The sequence below is a fragment of the Theropithecus gelada genome, chromosome 16 (assembly GCF_003255815.1).
Source record: "Theropithecus gelada isolate Dixy chromosome 16, Tgel_1.0, whole genome shotgun sequence".
NCBI classification, from domain to species: Eukaryota; Metazoa; Chordata; class Mammalia; order Primates; family Cercopithecidae; genus Theropithecus; species Theropithecus gelada.
The window spans coordinates 29238417-29252272 of NC_037684.1; the positions used below are offsets into that span (position 1 = coordinate 29238417).

The 13856-nt window shown below is 42.4% G+C and overlaps 1 protein-coding gene across 2 annotated transcripts in view; it reads left to right on the plus strand.

Annotated features, from left to right (window-relative positions):
• Nucleotides 1–13052: 13052 nt before the first annotated feature.
• LOC112609865 (keratin-associated protein 9-9) overlaps nucleotides 13053–13856 on the plus strand; it is a 40797-nt gene continuing 39993 nt past the window's right edge. Inside the window, exon 1 of one of the 2 annotated variants that reach the window (XM_025363040.1) lies at nucleotides 13053–13813. In XM_025363040.1, the coding sequence (XP_025218825.1) occupies nucleotides 13434–13813 (380 nt within the window). In that variant the 5' untranslated portion in view covers nucleotides 13053–13433. The remainder of the gene's footprint in view (nucleotides 13814–13856) is intronic. The other variant, XM_025363038.1, reaches the window with a different exon arrangement.

Consider the following 13856-nt stretch of genomic DNA (forward strand, 5'->3'; position numbering starts at 1 on the left):
AGGGTTATCAAACTCTAGGAAACTCACTTCTGAACAGGAATCCATCCTCCACCCCTCACACCATGACCGACCGCTGCTCCCCTTGCTGCCAGCCTACGACGTGCTGCAGGACCACCTGTGTGTCCAGCTGCTGCCAGTCTTGTTGCCCCCCCAGGTACTGCAACACATCCTGCTGCCAACCTAGCTGCAGTGCACCCGTCTACTGCCGGAGAACCTGCTACCATCCCACGTGTGTCTGCCTGCCTGGTTGCCTAGACCAGAGCTGTGGATCCAGCTGCTGCCAGCCCTACTGCCTGCCACCCAGCCTACTGCGAAGCCACCTGCTGCAGGACAACTTGCTGCCAGCCCACTTGTGTGACCAGCTGCTGCCATTATTCCTGGTGCAGCACACCCTGCTGCCAGCCCAATTGCCGTAGGTCCAGCTGTTATGGCCAAACTGGCAGTGGGTCCAGCTGCTGCCAGCCCATCTCCTGTGCACCTGTCTACTGCAGGAGAACCTGCTGCCACCCCATGTGTGTCTGCCTGTCTGGTTGCCTAGACCAGAGCTGTGGCTCCAGCTGCTACCAGCACTGCTGCTGCCCAGCCTCTTGTGTGTCTAGGGACTGCCAGCCTTGCAGTTATTGATCAACTTACCACAGATCGCTATCTACATGGAATAAAGTTCCATGATCAGACCAGCCAGATATATCCATTTCTTTCTTTTACTTTTTTTTTTTTTTTTTTTGACATAGTTTTGCTCTTGTTGCCCAGGCTGGAGTGCAATGGCATGATCTCAGCTCACTGCAACCTCCGCCTCCTGGGTTCAAGCCATTCTCCTGCCTCAGCCTCCCGAGTGGCTGGGATTACAGGCATGCACCACCACACCCGGCTAATTTTGTATTTCTAGTAGAGACGGGGTTTCTCCATGTTGGTCAGGCTGGTCTCGAACTCCTGACCTCAAGTGATCCACTCACCTCGGCCTCCCAAAGTGCTGGGATTACAGCCATGAGCCACCACACCCGGCCCTTATTAGATCTTTACAATGATAAATATCATTTTGTTTCAACATAATACTCATTTTTGTGACTTCCCATGACGACTCTGTATTATCTTCCTAGCTGCAAGGAGGGTTGTTTATTTATTTCCTAATAAAGTCTTTACTATAGTGCCTCCTGTATTGTGTTTTGTTTTGTGTCTATGATTGCTTTGCATCTCACATATATTATCTCATCTAAGTAACATAGTAGCCTCAAACATGGACAGAACCAAGATGAGCAAAGTGGCCTGCATCGTGTCATGTAGCTAAGGATGGACAGAATCGGCTCTAGGCTCAGGGTTTCTGATTTCAGCTCTGCTGCTGTCACATTTACAGATGACTATAAAGAATAAATTAGGCCGGGCGTGGTGGCTCACGCCTGTAATCCCAGCACTTTGGGAGGCCGAGGCAGGCAGATCACAAGGTCAGGAGATCGAGACCATCCTGGCTAACACAGTGAAACCCCATTTCTACTAAAAATACAAAAAATTAGCCGGGCGTGATGGCGGGCGCCTGTAGTCCCAGCTACTCGGGAGGCTGAGGCAGGAGAATGGCGTGAACCCAGGGGCGGAGCTTGCAGTGAGCGGAGATCGCCCCACTGCACTCCAGTCTGGGCTACAGAGCAAGACTCCGTCTCAAAAAAAAAAAAAGAAATTATACTAAGGACTTAGCACCGGAAAGAGGTACACTTGAAGTTGTTCTCCGACAATGGAAACACCAATTCCATGCACTGGCAGATCATTTTCTAGTAACAAAGTTCATCCCAAATTCATTCCCCTAACCAATAGCCACATCTTAAGAGCAACAATTTGTTTTAAGAGCCCTCCTGAATCACGTGAACATTTTATTTTCTCAATCTCTTGTCAGCCGCTGGTGAACGTCTTTAAATATTTTTGAGCACCCATTGTGTTCCTGCCTCTGTCCTGGGACTTTGGTGTGAGAGGCTCATCTAGAAATACTTGTTTGTTGAAGTCATGGAATTGGCGTTCTGTATGTCCTCCTTCTTCTGGTCACCTAAATAAATGGTAATAGGAGATTAAGTCACTCCCCATAAAACTTAGGCCACACTTCATTTGCACCCAAACTTTGAGAGATAATTTGTTCCCACGTCAAAACTTTTTATTCGTGGCTTACTGTTTTTTACTGCAGTAAAATACACATAAAATTTACAATTATAATCTTTTTTTTTTTTTTTTTTTAGATGGAGTCTTGCTCTGTCGCCAAGGCTGGAGTGTAGTGGCACGTTCTCGGCTCACTGCAACCTCCGCCTTCCAGGTTCAAGCAATTCTCCTACCTCAGCCTCCCGAGTAGCTGGGACAGGCATATACCACCATGCCCAGCTAATTTTTTGTATATTTAGTGGAGATGGGATTTCACTATGTTGGCCAGGCTGGTCTCAAACGCCTGACCTCATAATCCACCTGCTTTGGCATCCCAAAGTACTAGGATTACAGGTATGAGCCACCGTGCCCAGCCACAGTTACAATCATTTTTACATACACAGTTTAGTGGCAGTAAATACATTCATGTTGTTAGGCAACTATCATCCATCTCCAGACATTTTTTAAATTTTTAAAATTATTTATTTTTTATTTTATCAACTTTTATTTTAAGTTCTGGGATACATGTGCAGGATGTGCAGGTTTGTTACATAGGTAAATGAGTGCCATGGTGGTTTGCTGCACAGATCAACCTATCACCCAGGTTTTAAGCCCAGGACCCATTAACTGTTCTTCCTGATGCTCTCCCTCCCATTGCCTGTGACAGGCCCCAGTATGTGTTGTTCTCCTGCTCCACCATGTGTGCATGTGTTCCCATCATTCAGCTCCCACTTATAAATGAGAACATGTCGTTTTGGTTTCCTGTTCCTGTGTTAGTTTGCTGAGAATAACGGCTTCTAGCTCCATCTATGTTCCTACAAAGGACATGATCTAGTTCCTTTTTATGGCTGCAAAGTATTCCATGGTGTATATGTATCATATTTTCTTTATCCAGTCTACTCTTGGTGGGCATTTGGGTTGGTTCCATGTCTTTGCTATTGTGAATAGTGCTGCAGTGAACATACACATGCACGTATCTTTGTAATAGAATGATTTCTATTCCTTTGGGTATATACTCAGTAATGGGATTGCTGGATCAAATGGTATTTCTGGGGATGGTGCTATCGGGCCCAGATACTTTTCCTATGGTCTTCACAACTCATAGACCAGGAGATTCCCTCAGGTGCCTACACCACCAGGGCCCTGGGCTTCAAGCACAAAACTGGGCAGCTGTTTGGGCAAACACTGAGCTAGCTGCAGGAGGTTTTTGTTTTGTTTTGTTTCGGGTTTTTGTTTTTTGTTTTTTGTTTTTCTTTGTCTTTTTTCATACCCTAGTGGTGGCTGGAACGCCAGTGAGACAGAACCATTCACTCCCCAGAAAGGGGGCTGAGGCCAGGGAGCCAGATGGTCTTGCTCAGTGGATCCCACCACCAAGGCACCCACCAAGCTAAGATCCACTGGCTTGGCTGCCAGCACAGCAGTCTGAAGCCAACCTGGGACGCTAGAGCCTGGTGCAGGGAGGGACGTCTGCCATTACTGAAACTTGAGTGGGTGGTTTTCCCCTCTCAGTGTAAACAAAACTGCTGGGAAGTTCGAACTGGGTGCAGAACCCACCTCAGCACGGCGAAGACACTGTGGCCAGACTGCCTCTCTAGATTCCTCCTCTCTGGGCAAGGATTCTCTGAAAGAAAGGCAGCAGCCTCAATCAGGGGCTTATAGATAAAACTCCCATCTCCCTGGGACAGAGCACCTGGCGGAAGGGGCAGCTGTGGGCGCAGCTTCAGCAGACTTAAACGTTCCTGCCTGCCAGCTCCGAAGAGATCCACTGCTCTTCCAGCACAGTGCTCAGGCTCTGCTAAGGGACGGACTGCCTCCTCAGGGGTGTCTCTGACCCACATGCCTCCTGACGGAGAGACACCTCCCAGTAGGAGTCAATAGACACCTCATACAGGAGAGCTCTGGCTGGCATCTGGCAGGTGCTCCCCTGGGACGAAGCTTCCAGAGGAAGGAGCAGGCAGCAATACCCAGGCACACAGGGTCTGGAGTGGAGTTCCAGCAAACTCCAGCAGACTTGCAGAGGAGGAGCTTGACTGTTAGAAGGAAAACTAGCAAACAAAAAGCAACAGCATCAACATCAACAAAAAAGATGCCCGCACAAAAACCCATTGGAAGGTTACCAATATCAAAGACCAAAGGTGGATAAATCCATGAAGATGAGGAAAAACCAGCACAAACAAGGCTGAAAATTCCAAAAACCAGAATGCCTCTTCTCCTCCAAAGGATCACAACTCCTCGCCAGCAAGGGAAGAAATCTGTACAGAGAATGAGTTTGATGAATTGACAGAAGTAGGTTTCAGAAGGTGGGTAATAACAAACTCCTCCGAGCTAAAGGTACATGTTCAAACCCAATTCAAGGAAGCTAAGAACCTTTATAAAAGGTTACAGGAACTGCCAACTAGAATAATCAGTTTAGAAGAGAACATAAATGACCTGATGGAGCTGAAAAACATAGCACGAGAATTTTGTGAAGCATGCACAAGTATCAATGGCCAAATGGATCAAGCAGAAGAAAGGATAACAGATTCAAGATCAACTTAATGAAATAAAGCGTGAAGGCAAGATTAGAGAAAAAAAGAATAAAAAGGAATGAACAAAGCCTCCAAGAAAAATAGGACTATGTGAAAAGACCAAACCTATGTTTGATTGGTGTACCCGAAAGTGATGGGGAGAATGGAACCAAGTTAGAAAACACACTTCAAGATATTATCCAGAGAACTTCCCAAACCTAGCAAAACAGGCCAACATTCAAATTCAGGAAATACAGAGAACACCATAAAGATACTCCTCGAGAAGAGCAACCCCAAGACACATAATTGTCAGATTCACTAAGGTTGAAATGAAGGAAAAAAATGTTAAGGGCAGCCAAAGAGAAAGGTTGGGTTACCCACAAAGGGAAGCCCATCAGACTAACAGTGGATCTCTCTGCAGATACTACAAACCAGAAGAGAGTAGGGGCCAATATTCAACATTCTTAAGTAAAAGAAGTTTCAACCCAGAATCTCATATCCAGCCAATCTAAGCTTCATAAATAAAGGAGAAATAAAATCCTTTACAGACAAGCAAATGATGAAGGATTTTGTCACCACCAGTCCTGCCTTACAAGAGTTCCTGAAGGAAAAACTGGTACCAGTGACTGCAAAAACATGCCATATTTTAAAGGCCATCAACACTATGAAGAAACTGCATCAACTAATGGGCAAAATAACCTATTAGCATCATAAAGACAGGATCAAATTCACATATACATTGTTAATCTTAAATGTAAATGGGCTAAATGCCCCAATTAAAAGACACAGACTGGCAAATTGGATAAAGGATACAGTGTACTATATTCAGCAGACCCATCTCATGTGCAAAGACACACATAGGCTCAAAATAAAGTGATGGAGGAAGATTTACCAAGCAAATGGAAAACAACAACAAAAAAAGCATGTGTTGCAATCCTAGTCTCTGATATAACAGACTTTAAACCAACAAAGATCAAACAAGACAAAGAAAGTCATTACATAATGGTAAAGGGATCAATGCAACAAGAAGAGCTACCTATCCTAAGTACATATGCATCCAATACAGGAGCACCCAGATTCATAAAGTAAGTTCTTAGAGACCTACAAAAAGACTTAGACTCTCACACAATAATAGTGGGAGACTGGCCGGGCAAGGTGGCTCACACCTGTAATCCCAGCACTTTGAGAGGCCAAGGTGGGTGGATCATGAGATCAAGAGTTCAAGACCAGCCTGGTCAACATGCTGAAGCCCTGTCTCTACAAAAAATACAAAAACAAGCTTGGCATGGTGGTGTGCACCTGTAATCCCAGCTACTGGAGAGGCTGAGGAAGGAGAATGGCATGAACTCAGGAGGCGGAAGTTGCAGTAAGCCAGGATCGTGCCAGTGCACTCCAGCCTGGGTGACAGAAAAAAAAAAAAATAGTCCGGGTGCAGTGGCTCACGCCTGTAATCCCAGCACTTTGGGAGGCCGAGGCGGGCGGATCACAAGGTCAGGAGATCGAGACCATCCTGGCTAACACAGTGAAACCCGGTCTCTACTAAAAATACAAAACAACAACAACAACAAAAAAAAAATAGCAGGCATGGTGGCTCGTGCCTGTAATCCCAGCTACTCAGGAGGCTGAGGCAGGAGAATTGCTTGAGCCCAGGAGGTGGAGGTTGCAGTGAACCAAGATCGCACCACTGCACTACAGCCTGGGCGACAGAAGACTCCATCTAAAAAAAAAAAAAAAAAAAAAAAAAGGGAGGAGACATTAACACTCCACTGTCAATATTAGACAGAACAATGAGACAGAAAATTAACAAGGATATTCAGGACTTGAAATCAGCTCTGGACCAAGTGGACCTAATAGACATCTACAGAACTCTCCACTCCAAATCAACAGATATACATTCTTCTCAGTACAACATAACACTCTAAGTTTGACCACATAATTGGAAGTAAAACAGTCTCTCAGATCACAGTGCAATCAAATTAGAACTCAGGATTAAGAAACTCACTCAAGGTCGGGCACAGTGGCTCATGCCTGTAATCCCAGCACTTTGGAAGGCCAAGGTGGGCATATCACAAGGTCAGGAGATCGAAACCATTCTGGCTAACATGGTGAAACACTGTCTCTACAAAAAATACAAAAAAATTAGACAGGCATGGTGGCACGCGCCTGTAACTCCAACTACTCAGGAAGCTGAGGCAGGAGAATTGCTTGAGCCCAGGAGGCAGAGGTTGCAGTGAGCCAAGATCACGCCACTGCACTACAGCGTGGGTGACAGAGTGAGACTCCATATCAAAAGAGAAAAAGAAATTCACTCAAAGCCACACAACTACATGGAAACTGAACAACCTGCTCCTGAATGACTACTGGGTAAATAACGAAGTTAAGGTAGAAATAAATAAGTTCTTTGAAACCAATGAGAACAGAGACACAATGTACCAGAATCTCTGGGACACGGCTAAAGCAGTGTTTAGAGAGAAATTTATAGCACTAAATGCCCACATGAGAAAGTGGGAAAGGTCTAAAATCAACACCCTAACATCACAATTAAAAGAACTAGAGAAGCAACAGCAAACAAATTCAGTAGCTAGCAGAAGGCAAGAAATAACTGAGATCAGAGCAGAACTGAAGGAGATAGAGACACAAAAAATCCTTCAAAAAATCAGTGAATCCAGGAGCTGGTTTCTTGAAAAGATTTACAAAATAGACTGCTAGCCAGACTAATATAGAAGAAAAGAAAGAAGAATCAGAGACACAATAAAAAATGATAAAGGGGAGATCACCACTGATCCCATGGAAATACAAACTACCATCAGAGAATACTATAAACACCTCTACGCAAATAAACTAGAAAATCTAGAAGAAATGGATTAATTCCTGGATACATACACCTTCCCAAGACTAAACCAGGAAGAATTAGAATCTCTGAATACACCAATAACAAGTTCTGAAATTGAGGCAGTAATTAATAGCCTACCAACCAAAATAAAATAAAATAAAAAGCCCAAGACCAGACGGATTCACAGATGAATTCTATCACAGGTACAAAGAGGAGCTGGTACCATTCCTTCTAAAATTATTCCAAACAATAGACAAAGAGAGTCTCCTCCCTAACTCATTTTATGAGGCCAGCATCATCCTGATACTAAAACAGTGCAAAAACACAACAGAAAAAGAAAACTTCAAGCCAATATCCCTGATGAACATTGATGCGAAAATCCTCTCTAAAATACTGGCAAACCAAATCCAGCACCACATTACAAAGCTTATCCACCACAATCAACTCGGCTTCATCCCTCCGACGCAAGGCTGGTTCAACGTACGCAAGTCAATAAATGTAATCCATCACATTAAAAGAACCAATGACAAAAACCACATGATTATCTCAATAGATGCAGAAAAGGCCTTCAATAAACTTCAACAGCCCTTCATGCTAAAAAAAAAACTCTCAATAAACTAGGTATTGATGGAACGTATCTCAAAATAATAAGAGCTATTTATGACAGACCCACAGACAATATAATACTAAATGGGCAAAAGCTGGAGACATTCCCTTTGAAAACCGGCACAAGACAGGGATGCCCTCTCTCACCACTCCTATTCAACATAGTATTGGAAGTTCTGGCCAGGGTAATCAGGCAAGAGAAAGAAATAAAGTGTATTCAGATAGGAAGAGAGGAAGTCAAATTGTCTTTGTTTGCAGATGACATGATTCTATATTTAGAAAACCCCATCGTCTCAGCCTAAAAACTCCCTAAGCTGATAAGCAACTTCAGCAAAGTCTCAGGATACACAATCAATGTGCAAAAACCACAAACATTCCTATACACCAATAATAGACAAGCAGAGAGTCAAATCATAAGTGAACTCCCATTCACAATTGCTGCAAAGAGAATGAAATGCTTAGGAATACAACTTACAAGGGATATGAAGGACATCTTCAAGGAGAACTACAAACCACTGCTCAAGGAAATAAAAGAGGACACAAACAAATGGAAAAACATTCCATACTCATGGATAGGAAGAATCAATATCATGAAAATGACCATACTGCCCAAAGTAATTTCTACATTCAATGCTATCCCCATCAAGCTACCATTGACTTTACCCACAGAATTAGAAAAAAAACTACTTTAAAGTTCATATGGAACCAAAAAAGAGCCCGTATAGCCAAGACAATCCTCAGCAAAAAGAACAAAGCTGGAGGCATCATGCTACCTGTCTTCAAACTATACTACAAGGCTACAGTAGCCAAAACGCATGGTACTGGTACCAAAACAGATATATAGACCAATGGAACAGAATAGAAACCTCAGAAATAACACCACACATCTACAACCATCTGATCTTTGACAAACCTCACAAAAACAAGCAATGGGGAAAGGCTTCCCTATTTAATAAATGATGTTGGGGAAACTGGCTAGCCATATGCAGAAAACTGAAAGTGGACCCCTTCCTTACACTTTATACAAAAATTAACTCAAGATGGATTAAAGACTTAAACATAAGACCTAAAACCATAAAAACCCTAGAAGAAAACCTAGGCAATACCATTCAGGACATAGGCATGGGCAAAATCCCTATCAAAAAGTGGGTGAAGGACGTGAAGAGACACTTCTCAAAAGAAGACATTTAGCTAACAAATATATGAAAGAAAGCTCATCATCACTAGTCATTAGAGAAATGTAAATCAAAACCACAATGAGATACCATCTCACACCAGTTAGAATGGCAATCATTAAAAAGTCAAGAAACAACAGATGCTGGAGAGGATGTGGAGAAATAGGAACACTTTTACACTGTTGGTGGGAGTGTAAATTAGTTCAACCATTGTGGAAGATAGTGTGGCAATTCCTGAAAGATCTAGAACCAGAAATACCATTTGCCCCAGCAATCCTATTACTGAGCGTATACCCAAACGATTATAAATCATTCTACTATAAAGGCACATGCACACATATGTTTATTGCAGCAGTGTTCACAATAGTAAAGACTTGGAACCAACACAAATACCCATCAATGATAGACTGGATAAAGAAAATGTGGCACATACACACCATGGAATACTACATAGCCATAAAAAGGATGAGTTCATGTCCTTTGCGGGGACATGGATGATGCTGGAAATCATCATTCTCAGCAAACTCACACAGGAACAGAAAACCAAACACCACATATTCTCACTCATAAGTGGGAGTTGAACAATGAGAACACATGGACACTGGGAGGGGAACATCACACACCGGGGCCTGTGAGAGGGTGAGGGGCTAGGGGAGGGATAGTATTAGGAGAAATACCTAATGTAGATGACAGGTTGATGGGTGCAGCAAACCACCATGGCACATGTATACCTGTGTAACAAATTCGCACGTTCTGCGCATGTACCCCAGAACTTAAAGTATAATTTTTAAACAATAGGCCATATCAAATAGCCTAGATGTGTAGTAAGCTATATGATCTAGGTTTAAGTACATGCTACAATGTTTGCACAATGACAAAATTACCTAATGGTTCATTTCTCAGAACATATCCCCATTGTTAAATGACACATAACAGGATTCACGTTTTGGTAAAAATTAAAAACAAAATTTAACAAAAAAAAGAGAGCAAAAAGGAAAGATACAACACAGCATGTGATAAAAATTTATAACATATCCATTCAATAAATGATAAACTCCTGATACATATATATCTTATATAAGTTTATAGACAATGATCTCCATTTTATCTATCTATCTATCTATCTGTCTATCTATCTATCTATACACTAGTCAGGACATATATCCAAAATCTACAAAACACTAAGAAACTGACAACCATGAAGAAGTATGGGTAGAAGACTTGAACAGGCATCTTATGAAAAAAGAAAGAGCAACAACCAATGCCTAATAGACATTAGTCATCAAATAAATGCAAATCTAAAACACAAATACATATCAGTACAATTCAGAAGGTTCACAATATTAGGGTCAAGCAGGAGTCACTACCGGTTGTAAAATGTTGAAACACTGCTTTTTTCTTTCTACTAATGCTGATTATATGTGTTTCCTATGACATGGCAATTTCACTCCTACATATATACCCAGAGAGAAGAATTTGAATACCCCATTCCCATTTAAGAAATATTCATTTTTCAAATCCTTATCAGACTAGTATAAATTTGGCTAGCCTCAAAGCCATTCATTCTTTTTAAGATGGCTTTGCATAACTTTGCTCTTTTTCTTTTTGTGTAACTTTGAAGTTCCAAGGGCAATCTAATTTCTCTTATTTTTCTGTCCAAAGCCATCTCTCTGTAGGGCCTAAATAGTGATACTTCTTACATGTTAGTGTAAACTTTCACTTCATTCATTTCTGCCATAATATTTAAGAACCGATTATGATATTCTATCATACACGTCTCCTTATATTCTCAGGAAACTCAGTGTTTCCTTTCCACTGTCTTCAAAAATCTACATGTAAAACTCAGTGCAATAGGCCTGTTGTTAGAGAGCTGCATGGGCTCTCATGTTTTGTATGCTTATAGATTTTGGATATATGTTCACAGTGTTACATAGTGTTTTATAGATTTTGGATATATGTTCACAGTGTTATATAGTGTTTTATAGATTTTGGATATATGTTCTGACTCGTGTAGAGAGAGATAGATAGATCCACCAATCACATTTTCCCCCAGGTTCTCCTCAATGAATTTAACTGATACCTACATATCCTGATGTAATTTCCTCCTCCTATAATTTGAGTTGCAGATTAAAGACAACTCCTTACTCACGTTCTCTAGATTAATACAGTATTGTTGTAGAAATGACTAAGCATAGATTTCAGATAATTGGGCTAGACTTCATTGTTTCTGTCAAAGGAGATAAGAAAGACAACAATTGGGCTACAAGTATCTCCTGGGAGTTCCCCCCATGGGATGTGTGTGTCAGAAAGGGACCCATGGGATAGTCTAGTCCCCCTGCTGAAGAGAACTGTTGACCCCCAGCCCACACTCTGCAACAGATCTGCTAGAGTATCTCATGGGACATGAAATTGCCTTCAGAAAAACCAATACAGGGGGTCACATCAAGGTCAAATTTGGCACAGAAGGGTAGGAATTTTGTTGTATTCAGAATTTCTTTAGAGAAGGTAGAGGAAATAGAGTAAGAATGGGAGAATATATTTTTGGAATGCAATGATCGTAAGTATCCCAAACAAAATATAAATAAGCAAAATCCAGTAGCATATGCATATGATCATAACCACATGAATTGTTTTCAAAAATACAAGACTGGGCTAACATTTGGACATTAATCAACTTTTTAAATAACACACTTTGGGAGGCTGAGGCAGGTGGATCACTTGAGATCAGGAGTTGGCAATCAGCTGGCCAACGTGGTGAAATCCTGTTTCTATTAAAAATACAAAAATTAACCAGGCATGGTGGTGTGCACCCATAGTCTCAGCTACTTGGGAGGCTGAGGCAAGAGAATCTCTTGAACCCAGCAGGTGGAGATTGCAGTGAGCAGAGATTGCACCACTGCACTCCAGCCTGGGTGACAAAACAAGACTCTGTCTCAAAAAACATAAAATAAAATAACATTTACTGGAAAAGGTAGAATAATCATTACATTATTTCAGCTTATAAAGAAAAAGGATTTTGTAAATTTCAATACATTTTCAGTTTTCTATCTCTCAGAAAATAAGGAATAGAACAAGCCCTGTTGCTATGATGAAATGAATCTACAAAAAAGACAGAAAGCATCGTAATTAATTGTGAAATCCTGAGAGTTCTCCTTTCTATCCGAAGAATATAAAAAGACACACACTACACCATTCTATTAGACATTGTCCTGGAGGGTCTACGCCTGGACAAGGGCAAAAAAAAAAAAAAAAGAAAGCAAGATTGAAAATACTCTTATAAAGTGGAGAAAACTATTACTATTTTTTATGAGTCATGACTGCACATGTACAATTTTCTGTCACACCAAAAAAAAAAAAAAAAAAAAAAAACACACAAAATACAAAAAGTATTAGAATCAAAAAGCTAGGACCAGAACTCAGCTTGATTTGCCCGAATCTAGAGCACTTATGTCGTACAGAGTCCCACATTCTCATGCTGGTAAACCTCTCAGTCACAGGCAAATCGGGATAAATGGCCACACCATCACAAAAACCATTTGGTGCTTTCTGAATCCCAGTGGACTCCTTTTTCTACCCACCTGCTTTGGTGTAGCTCTGCATTTTGCAACACATTGTGCCAAACACCCTTTCCCCAGTGAGTTTAAGAGAACTGGAAGACACAGGGGGAGTAGGTTGTAGCGAGAAAGATGCTTGCTACTCTTGAATTAGACTTTTGTGGGTGAACAGGCTTGGGGCTGGGCATGGATTCAATGCATCACTGTGAATATATCAGCATCACGAGACTGCCCACAGACATTTCCCAGTCTACATACAGCCAACCATGAGGCGGGGCAGAGAGAACTATCTGCCTCCCGGATCACCAGGAACTATCGCATGACCGGATGATGGTCAGAGCAGGAATGATGCTGATAATGAGACTGATTTCCTTTTATCTGAAACAAAGTTTTTATGAGTAATTCTCAATTAACAAACAGGTTAAACACTTACTTTCAACAGATTCATAAGATTTCAGAAACAACTTCCCCTTTGATGATCGCAAAGGGAGTATGAAAAACAATGTAAACAGCAACAAGAAAAAGTCCTGATGATTGGTGGAAACTTTGGAGGCCAGGTGTATAAAAGGTCCAGATTGCAAGGGGTCATCACATTCTGGGAAACTCACCTCTGAATAGAAACCCACCCTCCACCCCTGACACCATGACCCACTGTTGCTCCCCTTGCTGTCAGCCTATGTGCTGCAGGACCACCTGCTGGAAGCCCACCTGTGTGACCACCTGCAGCAGCACACCCTGCTGCCAGCCCTCCTGCTGTGTGTCCAGCTGTTGCCAGCCTTGCTGCCGCCCAACTTGCTGTCAAAACACCTGCTGTAGGACCACCTGCTGCCAGCCCACCTGCTGTGGGTCCAGCTGCTGTGGCCAAACCAGCTGTGGGTCCAGCTGTGGCCAGACCAGCTCCTGTGCACCTGTCTACTGCAGAAGAACCTGCTATCACCCCACATGTGTCTGCCTGCCTGGTTGCCTAAACCAGAGCTATGGATCCAGCTGCTGCCAGCCCTGCTGCCGCCCAGCCTGCTGTGAGACCACCTGCTGCAGGACCACTTGCTTCCAGCCCACCTGTGTG